We start from the raw sequence: 26,896 nt of genomic DNA, 5'->3' as shown, positions 1-26,896 counted from the left end.
GAGACAGCGCATGCACTGTCTCTTCGAGACATTTAGTAAGTGGCTTTTAAAAGTGCCACCAGAGGCTTTTGTTGGCCAACAGCTTGCGTTCACGAGCTTGTGCATGTGCACAGCTGCCATCTGTGTTTTTATTGCTGTAATCAGGCTCCTCTGCTTACACTAAATAAATCCACATTTTGTAAAGCGCACAATCACCCGTAAGGGTCGCTAGGCGCTGGGGGCCGTAGGGACGATTAAGCAAGCTATTGCCCAGAGTCACATGGTGCTGGGCTAATCTGCCGCCGGCCCCGGGGATCGAACCGTGATCCCCAGATTCCGGAGTCAGTCGCCCTAGCCGCGGCGCCACACCTCTTCTACCCCCCTCCCTTTTCCCCCTTCCTCCAGGTCAGCTTTATTTGTGTCTTCTAGCTGTGAATCATGCTCCTATGCTCGCACTCCCACTCCCTTCTCCCCCTCCCTCTTCATCAGTTTCATTTGTGTCTTCTATCACTGTGAATGCTCCTGCTTCCACCAGGCACACACACCATCAGTCGTCAGTGCACGCTTTCACCAGGCACACACACCACCAGCCGTCAGTCTACGCTTCCACCAGGCACACACACCACCAGCTGTCAGTGCACGCTTCCACCAGGCACACACACCACCAGCCGTCAGTGCACGCTTCCACCAGGCACACACACTACCAGCCATCAGTGCACGCTTCCACCAGGCACACACACCACCAGCCATCAGTGCAAGCTTTCACCAGGTATACACACCACCAGCTGTCAGTGCACGATTCCACCAGGCGTACACACCACCAGCCGTCAGTGCACACTTCCACCAGGCACACACACCACCAGCTGTCAGTGCACGCTTCCACCAGGCACACACCACCAGCTGTCAGTGCGTGATTCCACCAGGCACATACACCACCAGCCGTCAGTGCACGCTTCCACCAGGCACACACACTACCAGCCGTCACACACTACCAGCCGTCGGTGTATGCTTCCACCAGGCACACACCACCTGCCTTCAGTGCACGCTTTCACCAGGCACACACACCACGAACCATCGGTGCATGCTTTCACCGGGCACACACACCACCAGCCGTCAGTGCACGCTTTCACCAGGCACACACACCACCAGCCGTCAGTGCACTCTTCCACCAGGCACACACACCACCAGCCGCCAGTGCACGCTTCCACCAGGCACACACACCACCAGCCGTCAGTGCACACTTTAGCCAGGCACACACACTACCAGCCGTCACACAATACCAGCCGTCGGTGCATGCTTCCACCAGAAGCACACCACCAGCCATCAGTGCATGCTTTCACCAGGCACACACACAACACCAGCCGTCGGTGCACGCTTTCACCGGACACACACACTACCAGCCGTCAGTGCACACTCTCACCAGACACACACACCACCAGCCGCCAGTGCACGCTTTCACCAGGCACACACACCACCAGCCGTCAGTACACGCTTCCACCAGGTACACACACACCATCAACCGTCAGTGCACACTTTCACCAGGCACACACACTACCAGCCGTCGGTGCATGCTTCCACCAGGCACACACCACCAGCCGTTAGTGCACACTTTTACCAGGCACACACACACCACCAGCCGTTGGTGCATGCTTTCACCGGGCACACACACCACCAGCCGTTAGTGCATGCTTTCACCGGGCACACACACCACCAGCCGTCAGTGCACGCTTCCACCAGGCACACACACCACCAGCTCTCAGTGTACGCTTCCACCAGGCACACACACCACCAGCTGTCAGTGCACGCTTCCACCAGGCACACACACCACCAGCCGTCAGTGCACGCTTCCACCAGGCACACACACTACCAGCCGTCAGTGCACGCTTCCACCAGGCACACAGACCACCAGCCGTCAGTGCAAGCTTTCACCAGGTACACACACCACCAGCTGTCAGTGCACGATTCCACCAGGCACACACACCACCAGCCGTCAGTGCACACTTTCAACAGGCATACACACTACCAGCCGCCACACACTACCAGCTGTCGGTGCACGCCTCCAACAGGCACACACCACCAGCCGTCAGTGTACGCTTTCACCAGGCACACACACCACCAGCCGTCAGTGTACGCTTCCACCAGGCACACACACCACCAGCTGTCAGTGCACGCTTCCACCAGGCACACACACCACCAGCCGTCAATGCACGCTTCCACCAGGCACACACACTACCAGCCGTCAGTGCACGCTTCCACCAGGCACACACACCACCAGCCGTCAGTGCAAGCTTTCACCAGGTACACTCACCACCAGCTGTCAGTGCACGATTCCACCAGGCACACACACCACCAGCTGTCAGTGCACGCTTCCACCAGGCACACACACTACCAGCCGTCAGTGCACGCTTCCACCAGGCACACACACCACCAGCCGTGAGTGCACGCTTCTACCAGGTACACACACCACCAGCTGTCAATGCACGCTTCCACCAGGCACACACACCACCAGCCGTCAGTGAACACTTTCACCAGGCACAAAAACTACCAGCTGTCACACAGTACCAGCCGTCGGTGCACGCTTTCAACAGGCACACACCACCAGCCGTCAGTGCACACTTTCACTGGGCACACACACCACCAGCCGTCAGTGCACGCTTCCACCAGGCACACACACCACCACACTTTAGTGCACACTTCCACCAGGCACACACACCACCAGCAGTCAGTGCACACTTTCACCAGGCACACACACACCGCCAGCCGTCGGTGCACGGTTTCACCGGGCACACACACCACCAGACGTCAGTGCATGCTTTCACCAGGCGCACACACCACTAGCCGTCAGTGCAGGCTTCCACCAGGCACTTAGACCACCAGCCGTCAGTGCACGCTTCCACCAGGCACACACACCACCAGCCGTCAGTGCATGCTGCCACCAGGCACACACACCACCAGCCATCAGTGCACAGTTCCACCAGACACACACACCACCAGCCGTCAGTGCACGCTTTCACCAGGCATACACACCACCAGCCGTCAATGCACGCTTCCACCAGGCACAGACACCACCAGCCGTCAGTGCACGCTTCCACCAGGCACACACCACCAGCCGTCAGTGCACGCTTCCACCAGGCACACACACCACCAGCCGTCAGTTCATGCTTCCACCAGGCGTACACACCACCAGCCGTCAGTGCACGCTTCCACCAGGCACACACACCACCAGCCGTCAGTGCACGCTTCCACCAGGCACACACCACCAGCTGTCAGTGCGTGATTCCACCAGGCACATACACCACCAGCCATCAGTGCACGCTTCCACCAGGCACACACACTACCAGCCGTCACACACTACCAGCCGTCGGTGTATGCTTCCACCAGGCACACACCACCTGCCTTCAGTGCACGCTTTCACCAGGCACACACACCACGAACCATCGGTGCATGCTTTCACCGGGCACACACACCACCAGCCGTCAGTGCACGCTTTCACCAGGCACACACACCACCAGCCGTCAGTGCACTCTTCCACCAGGCACACACACCACCAGCCGCCAGTGCACGCTTCCACCAGGCACACACACCACCAGCCGTCAGTGCACACTTTAGCCAGGCACACACACTACCAGCCGTCACACAATACCAGCCGTCGGTGCATGCTTCCAACAGGAGCACACCACCAGCCATCAGTGCATGCTTTCACCAGGCACACACACAACACCAGCCGTCGGTGCACGCTTTCACCGGACACACACACTACCAGCCGTCAGTGCACACTCTCACCAGACACACACACCACCAGCCGCCAGTGCACGCTTTCACCAGGCACACACACCACCAGCCGTCAATACACGCTTCCACCAGGTACACACACACCATCAACCGTCAGTGCACACTTTCACCAGGCACACACACTACCAGCCGTCGGTGCATGCTTCCACCAGGCACACACCACCAGCCGTTAGTGCACACTTTTACCAGGCACACACACACCACCAGCCGTTGGTGCATGCTTTCACCGGGCACACACACCACCAGCCGTTAGTGCATGCTTTCACCGGGCACACAAACCACCAGCTGTCAGTGCACTCTTCCACCAGGCACACACACCACCAGCCGCCAGTGCACACTTTCACCAGGCACACACACTACTAGCCGTCGGTGCATGCTTCCACCAGGCACACACCACCAGCCATTAGTGCACGCTTTCACCAGGCACACACACACCACCAGCCGTTGATGCACGCTTTCACCGGGCACACACACCACCAGCCGTCAGTGCACGCTTTCACCAGGTACACACACCACCAGCCGTTAGTGCACGCTTCCATCAGGCACACACACCACCAGCCGTCAGTGCACACTTTCACCAGGCACACACACTACCAGCCATCACACACTACCAGCCGTCGGTGCATGCTTCCACCAGGCACACACCACCAGCCGTCAGTGCACGTTTTCACCAGGCACAAACACACCACCAGCTGTCTGTTCACGCTTTCACCGGATACACACACCACCAGCTGTCAGTGCACGCTTTCACGAGGCACACACACCACCTGCCGTCAGTGCATGCTTCCACCAGGCACACACACCACCAGCCATCAGTGCACGCTTCCACCAGGCACACACACCACCAGCCATCAGTGCACGCTTCCACCAGGCACACACAGCACCAGTTGTCAGTGCACTCTTTCACCAGGCACACACACCACCAGCCGTCAGTGCACGCTTTCACCAGGCACACACACCACCAGCTGTCAGTGCATGCTTTCACCAGGCACACACACCACCAGCCGTCAGTGCAGCAGGCAGGCTATTCTCAGAGTTTCTTAGTAAATATGTGTTCGATGCCTGGGAGGGATTGGGTCGAGTTTCCTTAAACCATGCTGAGTATGCAGGTGCAGTGCATGAACTCCTGTGTGAGTGAGTCAGTTTCAGTTTCAGTTTCAAAATGCTTTATTCGGTTTGTACAAGTACAACCATATAGCAACATTCATGGATACAATTGAAGTTACTTTTATAAGAGATTAAAGAATGATGAAACTTGCTAAAACAATTACATTAATTCAGCCAATCAAGTTAAAACCAAAAAAATAGAAAATAATCACTAAATATAGCGTCAATTTAAACATAAGGTGCAAGGCATGCCAAGGGCGATAGTACTAAACAAGAAACCTATGCTGGACGTAAAGTGCAGTAATATGTGCAAAATGCAAAATTTGGACATAGTATTTTAGCAGCAATTTAGCAAATAAGTACAAAGCATATCACATTAGTATACCATAAAATCACTTATATGTAGCAGCCGTTTTAAGCATTTAATGCAGAGCATGCAAGTAAGATGGTACTAGACAAAAGGCCTATGCTGGGCATAAAGTGCAATAGTATGTGCAAAATATACAAAAAATTGAACATTGTATTTAGCAGAAATTTTAAAGTCTAGTGCAAAACAGGCTAATTGAGGTAGTACAAGTCAAAGAGAGGCCTAAGCTGAGCATAAAGTGCAATAGTATGTGCAAAAATATGCAAGGGGAACTAAAGTGCAATGTCTATAAAATCTCTTACGTATTTTAGCAGCAATTATGTACAAAAAGCATGAGTCCAGAGAGGTACAGAACCAAGGGAACAATCGATACCCGGATGTAAAAAACATAATAATAACCAAAGTTCGTGTATAAGAGAAATGCAAAAGGTTTGGCAATAGCTCACAGTTGGTCAATAGGTGTCTTTCCCAACGGAGATCATATAATGATTGATTTCCTGTGCCCGATGCATTTGAGAACATAAGTGGCTACACGGTAACACACATTTGGGGACGACAGGTCAAACAACAGTTGCATTGCAGCTCTTATATCACACGTACTATATTCTAAAAATAGTTGCTTTAGGTAAAACTTTCTAAAACCAGTATAAAAATTACAAAGTAGTAAAAAGTGGCAGATACTCTGTTTCGATTTCCCATCGCATGGGCACGGGCAAGACCCCGGCCTCTTTACAGTAGGGAAGGCCACCAGATGGTGGACTATACCCAGCCTCAGGCGTGCCAGAACAAAGCGATGGGAGTTAATACTGACAAATGTAAGGTATGATGGGAATCCTGTGCTTAAATTGTGTTCCAGATACAATTTAAAAGTACTTTGTGTAGCATACCCCTTCATTCTAATCCCTTTTGCATGATCCATGTAGATGGATTTAAGGTCACGCTTCGATAAAACTGATTCTGTTGGGGTGTCTTTAAAAATATCTTGACCAAAAAGGGAATTATACCAGTGAAAAATGTGTTTTAGCCAAGGGATTTTTAAGTGCTGGTCCAATTTAATGCAGTCTAAAATTATTTCCTGGGTAAACTTGGTTTCATTTTTGGCCCAAATGGATCGCCAGAGGGAGAGGGGACGAAGTGCAATCAAGTCTGTGGCTTGGTGAATGCCCAGCTCCCTATGAATGATTTCGTTGGAGGCTGAAGCAGGAAGACATAATAGGCGTTTAAGGTACTTATTTTCTTCCTGCTGAATGGAGAGGGCGATCTGCGAGTTATATCCCCATATCCCTGCTCCGTATAGAGCAGAGGACATACACCTGGAGTTATAAATAGAAATCATCTCCCTTATTCTACGCACCCCTAATTTGGAAGCGAATCTGAAGATGCAGTTTGTATTTCTAATCATCTTCATGCCTATACAGGATTGCTCGTTTACCCATCTCCCATCCCCTGAGAAGGTAATGCCTAAGTAACAAAAATGTTGCACAGACTCAAGTTTATCCCCATCAAGGAAGAATGACTTACTTTTCTTTAATTTCTTCCCACAGGTCATAGTCATAGTCTTGCCCTTATTGATTTTAAGTTTTCTTCCCTTAATAAAAACATTAAATTTATCAATTAGCTTTTGGAGACCGTTCGCGGTCCTGGAAATCAGAACCGCGTCGTCCGCGTATAAGAGGACAGGTATTTGTTTACCATTTATCATAGGGGCATCAGCAAAAGACTCTTGTAGCGACTGGTCGACCTGGTTTATAAAAAGGGAGAACAGCAAGGGTGCGAGAACGCACCCTTGCCTAATCCCTCTACCTATTTTAAAAAAGGGGGTGCATTCTCCGTTTGGTCCGAATCTAACTTTACTTGATAAGCTGCTATACATTCTAGCCAGCAAATGAATGATTTCGGGGGGTGCGCCCATAGCAAGTAATGTTGGCCAGAGCAGTGTGTGTTCCACTAGATCGAATGCTGAGCTTAGATCGGCAAAGCACATGAACAAATTCCCTTCCTTTGCTTTTGTGTACTTGCCGATAATAAGCTCAAGGTTCACACACTGCTCCATGGTTCCTATGCCCCTACGGAACCCGTACTGGATTGGTGACAGGACATTATTATCATCGACCCAGGACTCTAATCTTCCCAGAAGCACGCGACTCAGTATTTTTAGTGACGAGTCCAAAAGGGAAATTGGGCGATAATTACGTGCTTCAGCCCTTGAACCTTTTTTAAAAAGTGGCACCAGTATAGATTGACCCCATGAGGTAGGTAATTCATCCTCAATAGCAGCATTGAAATAGCGTGTTAAAATAGGGGCCCATAAATCAATCTTGGATTTAAAAAAGTCCACAGGAACCCCATCTGGGCCCGGGGCTTTCCCCCCCTTGCTTTTCTCTATCGCATCCCGCACCTCATTTAAAGATACTGAAAACAATAATTTCTCCCATTTAAAATTGATTGGCATTACGGTTAAAACATTAGGATCTAAGACCAAAGTACAATCGAAAGAACAATCAGAGTTAAAAATCCCAGTGAAGTGAGTAATCCAGTCTTGACAGCTGACATGCGAGGTAAGTTCGGGAATGTTGTCGTTCTTTAAGAACGGGCTGTTTACAGTGTCCCAAAAGAGTTTGTGGTCTTTTGTTTCTGCAGCCTGGTCTAATTTAGCCCATGCCTCGTCCTGTAATTCTCTCTTCCGAGTGGCTAGTGCGATTTTGTAATTGTGAGTGAGTCATGCTGCCTGGATAACACTCACTCCATACTTGTAAATTGCACCTGCACCTGGTTTTTTCTCATTTGCAAAGTTTGGCGCATGCGCACAGCTAGGCAGCCCCCACACCCCCAGGGAGGACTGCTTCCTACAGCAAGAATGGAAACAACATTCAGAGCAATGAAAACAAGTTCATTTGATGCAAAGAACTGTTAACAAAAACCATGTCCAGCTATTGTAGATCTGGCATCTTAAACAAAACAGCAACAAAAAAGAAACAAGCATTGGCATGGCTAATAGGTCTCGCTTTTTGGACCCTATAAGTATTTAGTTATGCAGTAGAATATCCTTGGTGCAAAACACCAAACGTTGCATGGCTAAACACTTATAAGGTCCCAAATGCGAGACCTTTTGGCTATGCCAATGCTTGTTGTAATGGCTATTTGTTCACATAGAGGCATTTCATATTGATGAACAAGTTACCTTCGGAAACATTATCTGGTAGAGACAATATCAAGTCACAGATTCCTAACCTTTGAATTTCCCAGGCATCAGACTCGATCCAGAAGAATTTTGCGTAAGCACTACCCATGCGCAGTGGTAGGTTTAGTTGATCAGTTACGTGTGTTGTCTGCTCCGGAAGTGGCATCCTGGTCACCAATATAGGTGGCACCTCAGCACGCTGATGTCATTTATTTTTCACGACTTTCCATGCGAGGAGCACAAATCCATGAAAAGCACAGACACTGGTGTGTCCAAGCTAGGGCCCTGAAAGGGATCATCCTTAACCATAGAAATCTGTCCGCAGAGAGGGGAGGATGGGTGGTTTGGTAGGGAATCTGCGGCTAGATATTGTTTCTTCCAGATAATGAGTTACCAAAGATAAGTAATTTGTTCATCTGACAGAGACATACAGCTGCAGATTCCTTACCTTTGAATAGATACCCAAGGGATACCGTCCCGGGTGGTGGGCTGCGGACAAATTCTAAACTATAAAAAGTCCTGTAGGACTGAACGGGCGAAATGCCCATCCCTTGCATCCTGACTGTTCAGGCAGTAATGTTTAGTGAATGTGTGCAGGGATGCCCATGTTGCTAGCTGTCAGATGTCCAGGACTGGGCCTCCAAGTGCTAACACAGCGGTTGCAGCTTTAGTTCTAATGGATTGAGCCGTTAAGCCCTCAGGGGCTGCTTCTTGGCCAGCACGTAGCAGATTTTAATACTGAGAACGACCCAGCATGAAATAGTTCTTTTCTGCATTGCCTGGCCCTTCTTTACTCTAACATACCATACAAAGAGTTAGTTGTCTCCCTGGAACCCTTATGTGTGATCGAGATTGAACGTCAATGCTCTTTTTGGGTCCAGACAGTAGAGTCAGTCTTCTTTTTTTTGAGGGATGTGGAAGAGCATATAAAGTGGGCAAGTGATGGCTTGGCCCACATGGAATGGTGTTACCCATTTCAGTAAGAAAGAGGCCCTAGTGCGAAGCACCAGATTGTCTGGAAAGACAGAGAGGATGGAGGCTTGGATGATAAAGCCTGTAGCTCACTCACCCTCTGAGCAGATGTTTTTTCCACGAGAAAGCAGCATGAGGGGACAATTACATAAAGGCTCGAAAAGAGCACACATGAGAAATGTGAGAACCAAATTAGGGTCCTACTGTAGCATCATACAAAGGGGAAGGTGGGAACATATGTACAAGAACTTTCGAAATAATTTACTATGGGAGATTTAAATAAAGAGGGTTGTTCTGGCAGCCACAAGAAGGCAGATAAGGCAGAACGATACCCTTTCAGAGTGCCCAGAACAGAGACCTGCTGGGCAAGCCTAAAAATATGTATATATATCAGCAAGGGAAGCAGAAAGAGGATCAATAGACCTTTCTGTACAACATAATAAACATTTCTTTCACCGGCAGGCATATACCGTCTTGGTAGAGGGACACCTGGCTGCCAAGATAACATTGCAAACTTCAGGAGGAAGGTCAAAAGCTGTCAAATTTCACAGCTCAATCTTTGCGAAAGAAGGTGTAGAGTTGACAAGTTTGGGTTGAGGACCCTCCCCTGCTGCTGCGTTATATGATCCTCCAAAAAGGGCAGCCTGATCAGAGTATTGTTGCTCATGCTGATACCAGACTCCATGCCCAGTCTGGTGCCACAAGGATGACTTGGGCCCAGTCATTACTGTTTTTCTTGAGAACTCTGGGCAGAGGTGGTATGGGCAGAAAGGCATACAGGAGGCCTGATTCCACTTTAGATGAAAAGTGCCTCTGAGCGAGAGCCGCCTTGGAAACGCCAGCACGTAAAACTACTGACATTGCCCATTCTTGATGGAGGCAAACAGATCTAACCAAGACTCTTCCCACTGCTGAAAGAGATCTTGCGCCACCTCCAGTTAAAGATGCCATTTGTGAAATGCTAGGCGTTGATGGCTGAGTTTGTCTGCCCTGGAGTTCAGGGAACCTGCCAGGTGATGGACCACCAGGGATATGCCCTGCTGTGCCAGCTATTTCCAGAGACACGGGTCCTCTTGACAAAGGGTGCACGACCCCATCTTGCCCTTTTTTTTGCAACATCACGTGGCAGTAGTGTTAGAAGTGAACACCTGCACCAGCCTTCCCTTGATGGAGGGTAGAAAGGCTTTCAATGCCAGTCAGATCGCTCAGAGCTCCCTCATGTGTATGTGGAGTTCGGATTCCCCTGGAGACCAGAGACCTTTGATCTCCATCTCTCCCAGATGGCCGGCCCATCCCAGGACTGTCACATCTGTCACTACTGTGAGATCTTGTTGGGGGAAAGGAGATAGGTCTGCCTCTGATCCAATTGCTTCATTAACCACTATTGCAAGTCTCTTGCAGTTCCCCCCGAGATCTGGACCATGTCAGAGCGATATCCCGGGTGCTGCGCCCCCTGGAACTTCAGGTCCCACTTCAGAGCACCCATACACCATCTGGCATGTGCCACAAGGAGGATGCAAGAGGCCATGGGACCCAGCAGCCTCAGAGTCATTTTCCCTGAAATCCAAGATAGAGGCTGAAACATCAGTGTCACAGCCTGAATATCCCGGAATAGTTGCTCGGCAGGATAAGTCCAAAACTGTACTGTATTCAGAACAGCTCCCAGGAAAGGGAGCGTCTTAGAGGGAGTCAGGTGTGAATTTGGCACATTGATAGTGAACCCCAGCGAATGCAGGAGGTTTGCCATAGTCTGGAAGTGGGGGACGACAGCCTGGGGCAAGCCAGTGGCATAACACAGGCCCCCCCCATACCCCACGGATGTACAGTGCTGAGGGGGCACCCAAGCTCCAGGGGGCCCCCTCAGCACTGTACTCTGGCCAGAGAGCCCCTGATTGCATTCAGAGGGGGCCTCTTACCTTTCAGGGGGGCCCCCCTCGATTTTCGTTACGCCAGTGGGGCAAGCCCACCTTTAGCAGCCAGTTATTGAGATAGGTGCAGAACGGCACTGCTGATCAGTCTCCCGGGTACAGGGCAGACAAAACCTGAGCCAATGTGAGCATTTTGAACTTCTCCTTTTTGAGGGTGAGGTTTAGGGTTCCCAGCTCTACGATAGGGCAAAGCCCTTTGTTCTTTTTGGGGATCAGAAAGTAGGGGGAATAGCAACCATTGCCTACTTCTGACACTGGAACCCTCTGTATGGCTCTCTTGGCCAAGAGAGCTGTGACTTTCTTGCGGCGCTATGGCAAATGATCCTCATAGGCCGGTCGTGAGATGGAGGCAAAGGGGGAGGGAGGATTTGGAGGGAGGGGAGTTGCCCTTCCCAATAATCTGTAAAACCCACCTGTCCGATGTTATAGACTGTCAGTGGTGGAGATGATGGCTGATTCTGCCACTAACTGAACGCCCATGATCATGTACGGTAAGATTAGGAGGGATTAGAGGCTGAGGCTGCAGGGGGATTGGTGGTTGATGCTTGACTCAGGCTACCTGACCCATAGGGTTGGTATGAACCGCGTCCTCACCCCCGCACAGCCTGGGAAGCACCACGAAAGGCCGACTGGGAATAACGTGAGGCAACTGCGAGGCCCAAGGACTTGGCTGTAGCCCGCGAGTCCTGAAAGCGCTCCAGCGCTGAGTCTGCCTTGTCTCCGAAGAGACGATTGCCATTAAAGGGCATATCCATGAGGGAAGCCTGGACATCCCTTGAAAAGCTAGATGTTCTCAGCCAGGTGTGGTGTCTAAGTGCCACCATTGATGAAACAGCTCTGCCCAGAGAGTTGTCCGTATTCAAACCACACCTAATGGTGAACTTCGCTGTGTTCCACCCATCCTTGACCGCTTGAAAAAGAATGGCCTGGGCCTACTCTGGGACCTGTGGCTGCAGTTGTGCAACCGTGTCCCCAGAGTGTGGGTGTAATGGACCAAAAAGCAGGAGGCATTTACCGACCGCAAAGAAAGAATGGTGAAGGAAAACATCTTTGTGTCCAAGCTATCCAGCATCTTGGATGCCCTTTCCAGGGGTGCGGCAGGGAATGCGCCATGGGATATAAAGGCTTGGACCACCAAGCTCTCAGGGGTGGGGTGTTGGGTGAGGAAGTTCGGGCCCCCAGGTGTGGGGCAGTGGTGGTGGGCAATTGTCCTGTTCACAGGAACTCCTGTGCTGGGCTTGGACCAGGTTCCCAGTAGGACATCTGTTAGTGATTCATTAAAAGGGAGCAGGAGTTCAGAAGCGGAAGCTCCCGGTTGTAGAACTTCAGTTAGGATGTTAGACTTGACTGCCACAAAGGCAACTTGATGTCCAGGGCCTCAACTGCCCTCTTTACCACCATGGAATATGATGTTTCCTACTCCGTAGCCATGGTAGGGGAAGAAAGCATAAGAGGTCTCCAGACCACTGACCTCAAGAGTTCATCACACCAGTCCACATCCTGTTCTAACTGGTGTTCTAAAGAGTCCAGTGACCCCTCCCATTCTTCCGCCATGGCTGGCCTTTGGAATAGGGCTCAGGCTCTGACCTAGGATGCAGGGTCCTGTCATCACCAGCATCGGTCAAAGTGGCTCTGGCTCCATGTCGTTGGGTATCAGAATGGGGTTAGTGCCGCAGGTGGGCCCTGGCGGCGTCTGGACCATCGCAATCGGGGCCGGCACCGGGGAAAATCACAGTGGTACGACCGGCACCGATTCAAGTCCATCGGAGTTGAGGCCCGGAGCCATCTGTGCGGAAGGAGATGGGGCCCCCTCTCAGACCTGGGGCCCTAAAGCGCACCGGAGGGGTTGGGCTGCACAAATACACTGTGCATGGCTGCATACAATTATTTTATCTGAGCGTGGATCACTCCGGCTCCTGGAAAGCTGGGAAGGCTCGGTGTCTGCCCTGGCAACGATTCTGGAGAAGCATGCCTCAAACGTTGATGCTTCTTCGTTCCATCAGCAGACAGACAATGAGAAGTTGAAGCATGCTTTGACTTATTGTGGTTCTTTCCCGAATGTACAGATGTCCTAGAGTGACAGGAAGAAGATTTGGGGCTCCTAATGTGGTCCTGTGACCTCGCTCTCGATTGGTACAGAGATCTTCGAGAGTTGCGCGTCGTGGCGTCGCCTGCCGGGCCGCTAGCAGCTTCAGCGATCGCTCCCTCAAGGCCTTCCATGCCATGACCTGGCAGTCCAAGCACGATTTAGAGTCTTGGTTGTGTTCGGGACACCATAGATACACAAGGTATGGGTATATAAACGACATGGCACAATGACTGTCGCCACACAGTTTAAACCCTGTCTTTCTCAAAGACATCTTTGACACAACCAGAAGGGAGAATCCCTCCCAAATGAACACGATAAAACATGCATACTGAGGTAGCGTCTATGTAGGTGACTCGAACATCACTTCTAGCGCAGGCGTTGCAGCGCGGAGCCGATCGATGCCACCTACCGGTTAGCATGGGTACTGGTCACGCAAATGTCTTCTGAATCCAGTCTGATGCCAGGGAATTTGAAAGGTAAGGAATCTGCTGCTAGATGTCTCTATCAGATACAGCTTTTCCTGGCATGATTGTTGGTATCCCTGTCTGATGCTAAGCAACTGTCAAATATGGTAATTCTGCATGGAGTGGTCACCCAAAAAACAAGTGATGAATGAAATACTTAAATTAATTTCAGTGACTGGTATCTACTTGTTACACATTTGAGGCCATCATTTGTTTGCCCATCATGCAACCAAAGACAACAACCTGCCATATGTAAAGATTCTGTTCCAACAGGAAAAGTCCAGACTACATGCCAGTTCAGGTTCCGGCCAGTTCAAGTTCCCTCCAGATGCACACAGAAGCAATCCCAGACCAGTTTCGGCCTTCTTAGGTCTTATAAGTGAAGTACAGCTTGATTTCAATGGCAAAGTGAGCATGGAACTCATGTCTGGGCATAGCTTTTCGCTCAAGAGTGTTGGAGTGAGAAAAAAAAAGATGAAAGGTGGAATGCTAGAAATAGTCTCCGTCACTGGACATTACTCAAACTGCAATCCTGTCCATGCCACTTTGGCCAGAAACCAGCCATATGCAAATCAGAAACCTTTCCTGTTCCAATAGAAACCAACCAGCTCTAACTGCCCATTACTATTAGTGTAAAAGGAACTGGTTGAAAGGTAGTATGGATGATTCAGAGTTACATCATTGCAAGCAGGATAGGACATTTGCTGAAATTATATTATGGCTGTGAGGAGGGGTATCGTTGAGAGGTTTTGCACAGTTGGGGGTAGGGTATTTACTGTAAGGATAGTATATATTTTATATTTAATTTCTTGTATCGCGCAGGACTCGACCCCGTAAGGGGTATCTCCGTGCTTTTTTCGCCGTGGATAACAGACTTCAGTGCTTCTGCGAGAAAGCTATAGAGGGATTATATTTCTTGCAACAGAAGTGTTTTTAAGGTTTTCCTAAAGGAGAGGTGGTTGGTGATTCGTCTGAGACTGATGGGAAGTTTGTTCCACAGAGTCGGTCCTATAAGTGATAGGGCACGACCTCCTTGTCTGGTCTTCTTAATTAATGGAGTTTCCAGTAGAAGTTGGTTGCTTGATCGTAGAAGACGATCCGGTTTGTATAAATGAAATTTTTGAGCAAGATATTTGGGGCCATCTCCAAAGAGGCATTTGTGCACTGTACAACAAATTTTTAATTTAATACGTTGCCGTATTGGTAGCCAATGGAGCTCCCTCAGGAGGGGTTTAGACGGAGTTCTTGTGGGGGCATTAAGAATTAATCTAGCCGCCGTGTTTTGGACCACCTGCAATCGGTTCAATGCATCCTCATTAGCTGATATTAAAAGGCCGTTGCAGTAATCTAACCGGCTTATCACCAAGGCCTGTACTAGGGTCTTTCTGTGGATGTCAGGTAGAAGAGGGAAGACTCGCCTCAGCAGACCAATTGTACGAAAACATGCTCCTGTAATAAAATTTGCATGCTCCTTTAGGGTTAGATTCTGATTGAGCTTCACTCCCAGGTTTTTTCTTCCATAGTGTGATTGGAAGATGTGGTATCATTGGCTGTATTGCATAATTGGGGTAAGGAGCTGTTGAAAGGGTAGCATGGGGGGCTTTAGTATTATTCATATGTAGTATCATTCATAGGTAGGTACTGGTTGTAAGGATAGTGCGATTGGAAGGTGTTCCATCATTTAGAGGTATTGCATAGCTGACGTAGAGTGCTGTTGAAGTAGTGTGTTGGGGAGCTGTAGTATCATTCAGAGGGACATCAAGGGTGGAGTGTGGGGGTGATAGTTAAAAGGGAAGCATGGTTAGGAGGTGTGGTTTCATTCAGAGATAATACATGGATGAGGATAGGATATTGGTTAAAATTATCCTATATTAGTGGGTTGATGTTGTGTTTAGGTGTTGCATAGTTAAGGGAAAGTGTGTTGGTTGAGAGGATAGTATAGTTGACAGTTACAGATAGCTAGGGGATAGTGTATGGTTGAAAGGATAATGTGGTTTAGAGGAAGAGAGAGATGTGGTTTTCTTTGGAGATGCATTATTGTGGGGGCTAAGGTAAGGTCTGAAAGGATAGTGTGTCTGGGAGATGTCATACGATTCAGAGTTACATATTGGTAGAGTGGTACAGCATTTGCTGAAAAGAAATATGGTTGAGGCGTGGTACCACGTGAGATATTTCATTACTAGGTGATATAGTACTGGTGGAAGGATAAAATTGATGCAAGTTCCTTTTAGAATAAAAGGGGAATCAATAACTCCATTCTTTGCACAGCTTCCCACTGTTTCTTAGCTAGGTATAAACACGTTAGGTTATGGCTGTCATTTCAGTTTTCAATAAGGGTAATAATAACTTTAATTACCAAAGGTATAATACAGATTAAAAAAATTAATTCAGACAGGAAGACCATTGTTTTCTAGCACATAGATTACTATACCCATAGCCTCTAGAATTATGCGGGATGGGAGGGCTAAGTTATGCAGCAGGGTTTACTAAATTATATAGCAAGAAAAATGCAAATTATGCAGCATAATGCTGCACATTCTGTGATAGTATGAGTTCATTATTTTGTAATTTTTAAAAATGTTAATGTTATGTTCCTTATAGGTACCCTAATATAGGCCTGGATAATATCATACACCTTCACCTATATTACCTCCCCTACACTACACAGTAACGTGCCTTTTAGGATTGAACCTTTACCTAGTTCTAGTCCTGGCCGCAGAAGGAGGGTTTCCCTGAACAATAGCATCCTATAACTTCATCAATAGACTCACACAGTATGAATGATTATTCATAAGGGTTATTGGAAACCAGGCAGGGGCTACACCACCTGCATAATATCTACGTACAAGGATCATCCCATACGTCATTCTCAAATCCAACAATGGTTAACACAAGAAACAAGGGACAAAGGAACCCTAGATACTTTCTGTATAAATACAGCACATCTGGCTAGTGTTAGCTAGAGGAGACCGAGACTTCCAGCAGACACACTGACCAGAGACGCTGAGGTTCCTGCATGCAGACACTCCAGCTGACAGTGGTCTAACACATCCCTCACGGGGTGTCCAACTCGAGACCAGGAAGGAGTCCCACACTCTCTCATTTCAGGTAATGGAGTTAGACTAAAATCTAGAGTGATTTTTGGTTTCACACCTACTCACATGCTAGGTACACTTATGTACATCTAGACAGGCATCGTAGGAGTATGCGCTCTCTTTTGATCATGCTTTTTATATTCATGTATGTATTTATGATTATTGCAAGATGGTAGAACTATACTATCCTTTTATTTTTACTGTACTGCTAATCATATATATCTGCTACTGTTTAACAGGTATTGCAGCACATTTATTCTACACTAAAAGAACAACTGTGCAATAAATTCTTATTGTAACACACCTGACTGTTTCTTCTGTGTAAACACTCTGAGACTGAATAAGTGAGCACGAGTGACTGAGCGAAAGGTAGTACATTGTTTCCACGATTCTGAGGGATCAGGGCTGTCATGTTCTAAGGTTGCCAAAACTATTCTCTCCCCGATAAGAGGAGATTCTAGTGGCACTGTGAGCTAGCTAATGCAAACAGGGTAACATTCTCGGTGGGGGTGCTCGGAACCAGTCTGCCACCAAACCCACAATATATGTTATCCAAATGCGCAAATTCTGTATAGTAATATATAGGAACTACACGACATTAACACTATCTGGACAAAGGTTTCACTGTATTATTACTAGTTTAACACACTAATATGCAAATGAAAGGTGATCAGTCCATTTTCCCGAGGTGCCTTTGTCAGTACAACAACGTTTCAACTTATTTTTAGTAACCTTTGTTCTGTTTGAGTTAGAAACTTTTTTTTGTTAAAATCTGCAAATTATGCAGAATATGATAGATTATATGGTAAATGCGGCACATTCATAAATAAGTGAAAAAAGTCACAGCTGCAGAATCACATCATTCCAGTGGCCCTGCTCATACCACACTGACCCCACCCAGGCCACAACACCATACCATTTAGCCATACAATCATTCTAATTTTTATGATGCTCCAACCACAAAAAGTAACTTCCAGGTGCTCACCAAAACTGATAATCCTCAGGACTGTGCCTTAGTTAGGAGTCACATGTGTGGCATAACTGGGAGGTGTCCTCCACAATAATATTGACTGGTGTCACATGTAAGACACTTTACTTGGGTTTTTAGATTACTTGGCACGTGCATGGAATAATGTGCCTGTAGTGACAGGTGGAGCAGGGTAGAAGATATTGTACCAAACTATACAGATTATTGCATGGTGGTACTGTAGGTATGGATGGCATGGTTTGAAGATATGCTGTAGCTAAGCGGGTATAATGTAGTAGAGCAGCATACTAGTCCCTCCCTCCCAGCTCTGTTAATGCATGTGTTTCATTATGAAGGATGAGTCTGGGATGGCACAGCATACCCTATAGTGGCATGACACAGGTTAGTACAACCCTTAGTCATTCTGTTTAGGTCCTTTAGTCTCCAATTCATCTAGCGCTGAGAAGCAATTGGATGTTCTGTGCTTACAAATGTCCCTATAGGGCACATCATCCTGGGATTCTCACTGAGCTCTGGGTCTAATTGATGGCATGACACAGCATGGCATGACAAAACATAGCACGATTCAGTGATAGACGATTTTAATCTATGCACCCAGGATCGCGAACAACATCCAAATATCCATCAGGACCTCCCCAACACTGCTCCAATTTAGGAAAGAGTTGAAGACCCGCCTCCTCAAAAAACACTACAACACAATGCACTAACTGTCCATAATCCAGCTAACTCTCCCAACGCTTCTTGACTTTGTGCTTGTCTGTAACCATGTACAGCTCTCTGTTTCTTTTTGCTTTATAAAAATACCATGTACATACATACATACATTAATACTTACATACATAAGATTTCATTTCAAACTCCTTGCTGTGCCCGGAGTTTGACATATAGCTATGGTAAAGCAAGGCATGGCATGTCAAAGTGCAAAGAATTGCACACAAAAAACAAGGCGCAGTTTGGCAGGGGATGCATGTTACAGTGCGGTACTGCATAGCATTGCACAATTTTGTACAAAATTACATGACTAGCAGTACAATATTTAGTTATTTCAATTGCTTTACGTGACACTAAATTTACCACGTGAGGTCACACTCATAGAGTCGATGTTGCTAGGGTCAGTTCCGGGAATAGTATACTTCCTGGGAAGAAGGCAGTAACCCTTTGGTCTGTGACTGAGTTAAAGGTGTAGCTGGAAGGAGAGTGGTACTAAGTAGAGGCGGGCAGGGGATGGGGAAGGAAGAGTGAAATGGTTATTACTGAGGTTGCAGGAAGTTATTACAAAGATGTGCGACGCCTCCCGTGCCTAATGTCCTTTAGTTGCAGCTTCTCATGATACCAATCAAAAGTCAAAAACATGTGTAAACAATTAGGTTTTCATGTTGTCCCTGTTCTATTTCTTCTCGAACTTTGGTAGATTGAGTGAGTGTTGGGTGTCACGTGGGTCTTAGTTGGTACATAGTGAGAGGGCTGTTTCTGAACGTATCCTGGGCCCTTGACTCTGAAACTCTGGTTAAAGGGGAAGTTTGTCAGTCCACCTGATGTTTCATATGCTGCACCTGTGCCGACATTTTTAGGTAACATACAATAGTGTCTCAAAAAGGCTGTTATTTAAAGGTCTAATATATTTAGCACAATTAATTGCTGAGACTTAAATAAAAAGGGGAGAAAACCAGGGAGACATTCTTTTTGTGAAATAAATTGTATTTCAGTAAGTAGACACGTTTGACATATTATACTTCATATGTACAGGCACATGGTATGAAAGCACTGCGTTACATTGAATGGCATGTAACCTACGACATACTGTGCACAAGTGCTCTTGAAGGCTGTGACGGCGTGAGTGACACGTGGGGTGGTAAGTACAGCGATAGTGACTGGCACAGCATGAAACAAGTGGGGGTTAAAATGTGTACATATTTAGGATACCCTAACAGTTAATGCTACAGAATACAAAAAATAATCGAATGGGGTATCCTTGAAAGGGGCACCAGGAGTTCCACTGTGGAAGTCGACTGTGTTTCGGCCTGCAGAGGTATTAGGCCATCATCAGGACTGGCTACAGTTTACTTTTATTGCAGTGGCTGGATCCAGAATTGTGATGTGGGGTAAGGTCCAAAGTGAATAAGGATAGGACCCGCAATCGAACTTAATTGGATGTCAATTGGGGTCCAAGAATTGGGTAAAAGGCATCGCTCCAGTCGCAAATGCCAAGAAGCTGCTGGTGGAGTTACTTAGAGCAGTCAGCGGAGGCGAGGTACATCAACGGGCCGGCATTAGGAGCATGATGCTCTGTGATCATTGTTTTAACTTCCGTCACTCAACTGTAGACCTGTAGAAGTGTTGGAATAAGGGGAAGTTGGTGCCCTTGGTAATATAGAATATTAGGTCAGGGTCTACATCTGGCTCCTCTACTTTCTGCATCAGCCTGTTGCACCCAGCAGTGTTGTGTAGCCCACAATGGGATATTATATCGTCCTCAACAGCATCCTGTACCATAACCTCTTTCAGCACCATCAAAACAGAGAAAGTTCTTCATCCGGTAATAAACTTGGAACAGGCAGTGTGTGTCCTTTGGCGGGATCCTACCTCATTTTCTAGAAAGAGAGGGGCACGTGGCCATTAGCATAGATGTGGAATTGTAGCTGGGACCCTTCCATTACCTATGCTATGCCCTGCGCGCATACTGATTTCAATTAGCTTGGGTGAAGGGGCAAAGTCTGGAGCAGCAGAGACAATTGTATGGAAGACCAAAGGTTAGCATTAAGCACGACTCACTGTAGCACATCCGTAGAGAAATTCACTCAAATAGCATGTTATCATATGTGTCGGAGGCCACAGCAGGGGCAAAGATTATCAATGTTGCATGGTGGTCTTCATCAAAGTACACACGTGGCGTGCTTGCCCTCGAGCTATGAAACCACGTGGTCATGGTGTAGACTGTGATGTTATATGTGCTCCTGAAGATGTTTGTTAGTTCTCTTTCCAGTATTTTGTTGGTGTTTGTGGATTTGAAATCAAGTATTTTTACAAGCTCTGAAATGTTGGGTACAAACACTGCAAAGTTTGTTTTGATGAATGATGTTGGGCACAGCTCACTAGACTAGATAGGGTTTTGGCCTTGTTCGATAAGTTTATGCCATGCAGTGTAGTACAGTACTTCATAACATCGCATAACAGACAAGGGCAAGGTTTGACAGAGAATATTTCAGTGACAGTGCATTCTCTTGTTGGCACCTCACACTGTTTTATCTATGATTGATGTGTGTGATATATATGGGATAATGTACCCCCTGCAGTACAATATAAGGATATTGTTAGTCACCGAGCAGTTCCTTTGTAGAGGAACGATGTTGAATCCTGAGTTCCTTTATAAGGTCATGGTACTCCAAGAGACTTGTAATTTCCTTGTAATGTATGACGGGGTATTTTATTTCTTATACTAAATGATCACAGCATAAGCCTCCTCACACAAATCACTTAAATCCTTCATTCAATTCTCTGTCATAATGTTTGTAAACATGAAGAATAAAATTAGAATCTCTGGTGGAAAATTAAACATACTAAAAAGATGTTAGATATTTGTTGCAAAAGGATATTAGAATCAGTTTATTATGAGGTAAAAAAAATTTAAAAAGCTGTCGCTCAGAATGTGTAGAAACATGCAGTGTAATTTTAGCTTTCCTATAATTACCTAAAGGGTGGAAAATATAAAATGTTGCCATAAATATTTCCTTTCTGCGTATTACTGCTCATCTAGAAAAACAGAGCAGAAGGAAAAAAAAACACATTTCATTTTCGTTTTTTTAAGTGCAGCTTTAATAATGCTCTGTGGGCTGCCTTTTCCCCAGCTACTGCAGGCATTGTGAGGTCAGACCTGCACAGTAGTTAGTTATTACAGTTGAGTAGCAATGACATTTCTTTATTAAGGGACTTAATAAGTTGCCTGTAATAAGAAAACTGGAGACAGGATTTTATACAGGGATTACATGGTCCCATGCATTACAGCAGAGCATTGTGCAGTATGGCACTGTATGGGCGAGTGAATGAGTGAGCGAGAATATGTATAGCATTGATGTAAAATTGATGGGTAAGTCATGCCTCCGTAATGCGCGGGACAGCCCATGGATATCCCTAGTAGGGAGCTCCTCACTTTTCCCTAGGTATGGGTGGTAAACACAACATGGGCCCTTAGCATGATATGGCACAATATGACGGATAAGAATATGTGGCTTCATCTGGATATAGTTGTCCCTGTAGCACAGTATGGCACATAGTGAGTGGTAATTACTAGGTAGACAAACATGTCCTCACCTGATTGGACGCATTGTTGTGCACCAGTTAAGGCTGGTGGGCGCAGAGGAATGACACAGTGTATGGCAAATGGAATGATGCTATCACCTGGCTGGGCGCCTTGTGGTGCTCCGTATTTGATTAGTTAGCACAATATGGCACAGTACCGTATGATACAATATGCCACACAGTATTTGTTAGACCGAATGGAAAGAACGCACCTGCTGGGTTTGTTCTCGCTGTGTTCTGTCTTTGATGGAAAGCATAGTTTGGCACAGTAATGTGCACTAGCACAGTATGGCACAAAGTATAGAGTAGACAGAATAGCATGCTATGACCTATGTGGGAATGTCACAGAGCTGCTCAAACTTTGATTGGTAAGCACAGGATGGCCCAGTATGCTCAGGAGCAGTAGCACAGTATGGCACACAGTATATCGGAAACTGGTGTGCTCTCACAAGCTTGGTGTTTGTTGTTGTGCTCTACCTTAGATTGGTAAGCACAGTATGGCACTGTATAGTATGGCACAATAGAACAGTATGGCACCCAGTATATTGGAAGCTGGTCTGGTCTCCCAAGCTTGGTGTTTGAGGCTGTGTGCCACCTTAGATTGGTAAGTACAGTATGGCACAGTATAGTATGGCATAGTAGAACAGAATGGTGGACAGTACGTGGCACGCAGAATGCCATGCTCTTGCTTGATTGTGGTGCTCCGTCACTGATTGGTTAGCACAGGCTGGCATAGTAGCACAATGGGGTAACCGGCGTATGGTGCATTAAACTGTTTGCTCTCACCAAGATAGCCTCGTTACTAAGCACCACGGCTGAATGGTAAGCACAGTATGGGACGTGATGTTTAGTTAAGTAGACAGAATGGCATGCTCTAATATGGCTGGGTTTGTTGCTATGCTCTAAGTTTGAGCGGTATGCACAATGGGGCACAATGAAAAGTTGATAGAATGGAAGGTTTTCAATGGCAGGTAAAGTGAGGCCCTTTATGGGGTGGCACAGCAGCACACTATAATGTTGGCAGAATGGCAAGGTCTTGCCTGGTTAGGCTTTTTACTGTGATCCGAGTTTCAATGGCAAGCGCAGATTTGCGAATATGGTATGGCACAGTATTAAGTAGACAGAATGGCATGCTCTAATGTGGCTGGGTTTGTCGCTGTGCTCCAAATTTAACTGGTAAGCACAGTGTGGCACAGTGGAAAGTTGATAGAATGTAAGGTTCACAGATGCCTGAGCTCTTTACTGTGCTCCAAGTCTGAATGGCAAGTAAAGTGAGGCACATTATGGGGTGGCACATCAGCTGCACACTATAATGTTGGCAGTATGGCATTGTCTCGCCTGGCTAGGCTTGTTACTGTGATCCGAGTTTGGATGGCAAGCGCAGATTGGCGAGTATGGTGTGGCACAGTATTATAAGGTAGACAGAATGGCATACTCTCACCTGAATGGGCTTTACTGTATACCAAGTTTCAATGTGGCACTGTCATATGGCACAGTACCACAGCATACGGTTGATATAATGGCATGCTCTGATCTGAGTGAGCTTGTCACTGTGTTCCAAGTTACATTCTCATATGCCATAGTACATGGCCGACAGAATGGTGTTATCTCAACCATCTGGACTCGTTTACCTGCTACAAGTTTAAACGGTAAGCACAGTGTAGCACAGTATAGTAGGGCACTATAGTAGGGAATAATGGCGGCAGAATGGCACGCCAGAAAGGACGTGCTGCTGTGCTCTAACTTTAAATAGTAAGCACATTATGGTATGCCATAGTATACTGATGACAGACTGGGATTATGTCAACTGCCCGGGCCCTCTTATCTACTACAAGTTGTAATGGTAAGCACAGTGTGGCATGGTATGGCACTGTAGTAGAGTAGAATGGTGGCAGAATGGAGTGCCAGCATGGGCTTGTTGCTGTGCTTCGTGATTTAATAACAAACCCAGTGTGGCACAGTATAGCCTGGCACAGTATAAGGAAGACGATTGAATGGCATGCTGATGCTCTTACCTGATTGGGTTTAGGATTGGTCTCTGGGTTTGGACGGTAATAAAAGTGTGCACAGTGCGTTATTGCACAGTATAAGGCATGCTCTCACTGGTTGGGCTTGTAACTATGCTCCAACATTGAATAGAAAGCACAGTATGGGGTGGTACAGTTTGGTACAGGACGGCACAGTGTAAGGTTGACAGAATAGCAAGCTCTCACCTGACTGGGCTCTTTCCAGTGTTCAAGTCTGAACGGTTAGCATAGTATGGGGCACTAGAGTAATGCATAGTATCACAGTATAATGTGGACAGAAAAGTATGGTACAGTGTAGGGTAGACAGAATGGCAGCTGTTGTCTGACTGAGTTTCTTATTGTGCTGCTCCAAATCTGAATGGTAAGCACAGTGTGGCACAGTACAGCATGCTACTGTGTAATGTTGACAGACTGACAGGCTGGGCTTGAATGGTAAGCAGAGTGAAGCATGGCACCGTGTTATATTGACAGAATGGCATGTTGTCATCTGCCTGGACTTGCTGCTGTGCTCCATATCTGAATAGTAAACACTGTGCCACAGTGCAGTATGGCACAGTACCACAGTATAATGTTGACAGAATGGAATATTCTTGTCTAGTTGGGCGTGTTCCGTGCTCCAAGTTTGAATGTTAAGCAGAGTGACGCATGGCACTGTATTAGGTAGACTGAAAGTAGCATGCACTCACCTGGATGGGCTCTTCACAGTGTCCCAAGTTTGAATGGTAAGCACAGTGTGGCACAGTATAGTTTACTACAGTGTAATGTTGACAGAATGGCATGCTACCGCCTGTTTGGGCGTGTTGCTTGCTGTGCTCCAAGTTTGGATGCAAAGCACAGAGCGGCACAGTGAAGCACGGCACAGTATTAAGTAGCCGGAGGGGCATGCTCTCACCTGGTTGGGCTCGTCGCTGTGCTCCAGGTCCACGTTGCCCTGGCTCTTGCTCTCGGTGTCGCTCAGCAGGTCGTCCTCGGAGTCCTCGAAGACGGACGTGGAGCCGGTGGACGAGATGGAGGAGGTGGACAGCCGCCTGGTGTTGGCGCTGCCCAGATGCAGGAAGCCGTCCGTGTTCCTCACCCCCCCGGGCAACAGGGGGCTGCCGAGTCCCTGCTCCTCCGAGGCTGTGATCGTCAACTCAGGCACCCCGGGCTGCGGCGGGGGACTGCCCCCGGCTTCCGCGCCGTTGCAGCGGTGCCAGCCGGTGCTCCTGCGCCGCCTGCGCGGGTGCCCCCGCCGCTCCCCCGGGGACGCCTCCACCGCTGAGCACCTGGACTCAAAGTACACGCGCAGCTCCCCTACGCTCAGCCGCTTGCGGAGGGAGACAACCGGGTCCCCGCCATCCCCATTCCGAGCGGCGTCCATCGCAGAGCCGTGGCAGGTGCCCTGCTCCGGGATCATCCACTGCGCGCACCGAGGGGGGTCCCTGGCACGTGGCGAAGAGTGTGTGGGGCTAGCCCTGAGCGCGTCGGACACACACAAGGAAGGGGCAGCCGCTGCCAAGTGTGTCACTGCTGCAAGTGCACAGCTGACTTCCGACTTCAACTACTCACAGGCTGTGTGGGAGGGTGAGGGGGTGGAACACTTTGTTTTCTTTCTTTCTGCTGCTGCATGTTTCAGAAATGAATTCAGCCTTTCAGACAAGCTTCAGCGGAGCATGGTCGGAAAGCGCCAGAGGGAGTGTCAGCAGCAGCATTAGTGCACGAAACGTGCACAAATTAAATAACACACGCAACACGATGCATGAAACAACCTACGCACAAGACACGCGCGAAACCCAGAGAACATAAACGCACACACAAAATGCACACTCGCATAGTGCGCTACCGTGCAAGATTTGTAAACTTTAATTTAAAGAAAATGTATAACGAGTATTGTTCAAATGTGATCTGATAGTTTACAGGGGTAATGTAAAATTGTAAAGTGCTTCTTTCGGTGTGAAGAGCGGTCACACAGCGGCGTGAAGACGGCTGACCTCGCCGGGATGTATGTTGTACCCCGCTGACAAGGACTCATACACAGAACGCGGGCGATTTATAATCTGCTGTTTCAGTGTTTAAAGAAACGCGTGATTTTATAAACTAACTTTAGTGGTATTTAAAAATAACCCAGCCAAGTGTGTGCTGGAAACACATTTATGGACCGTCGATGACGTGCCTCCTGAGGTACACACACACGGGTCAGGCTAAGCTGCACCAGACCCGCACAGTGTGCACGGGGTAGACAGTGGTTGGGCCTGTACAGGCGTCTAACGCTCACACGACAGGCGTTCACGTGCACTCCTAGACAGATACACTCGAAGGTGTACCAAACCATTAGGTTACTGTCTGTGTACGTTATAAAAACAACTACAAAGATATGAAGGCACCAAGAGGCAAACAACATGCTCGCACTCCTCCTATGCCTACAGATAGACACTCAAACACACAAAGGATCACAGAACTTGTTTAACTTTAATAGAGATGTACACAACGCACAGACGTATGCACAATCACATATGCACACATTCACAGAATGACACCTAGACACAAACAGGCACAATAAAAACACACATTCAGCCATAAGCACGCATACAAGCTGAGACAAATGCATGAAAGCACATACGCACGAATGCAG

At 47.7% G+C, this 26,896-nt stretch overlaps 1 protein-coding gene across 1 annotated transcript in view; it reads right to left on the bottom strand.

Annotated features, from left to right (window-relative positions):
• The window catches only part of ITPKA (inositol-trisphosphate 3-kinase A), a 727,443-nt gene extending 701,598 nt beyond the window's left edge, over positions 1-25,845 (bottom strand). Inside the window, exon 1 of the mRNA XM_078659624.1 lies at positions 25,178-25,845. Within this exon, the coding sequence (XP_078515750.1) occupies positions 25,178-25,681 (504 nt within the window). The 5' untranslated portion in view covers positions 25,682-25,845. The remainder of the gene's footprint in view (positions 1-25,177) is intronic.
• Between the last annotated feature and the right edge of the window lie 1,051 nt (positions 25,846-26,896).

The sequence above is a fragment of the Lissotriton helveticus genome, chromosome 9 (assembly GCF_964261635.1).
Source record: "Lissotriton helveticus chromosome 9, aLisHel1.1, whole genome shotgun sequence".
Taxonomy (NCBI): Eukaryota; Metazoa; Chordata; class Amphibia; order Caudata; family Salamandridae; genus Lissotriton; species Lissotriton helveticus.
The sequence above is the reverse complement of the archived record's forward strand: the minus strand, read 5'-3'. Positions and strand labels throughout refer to the sequence as shown.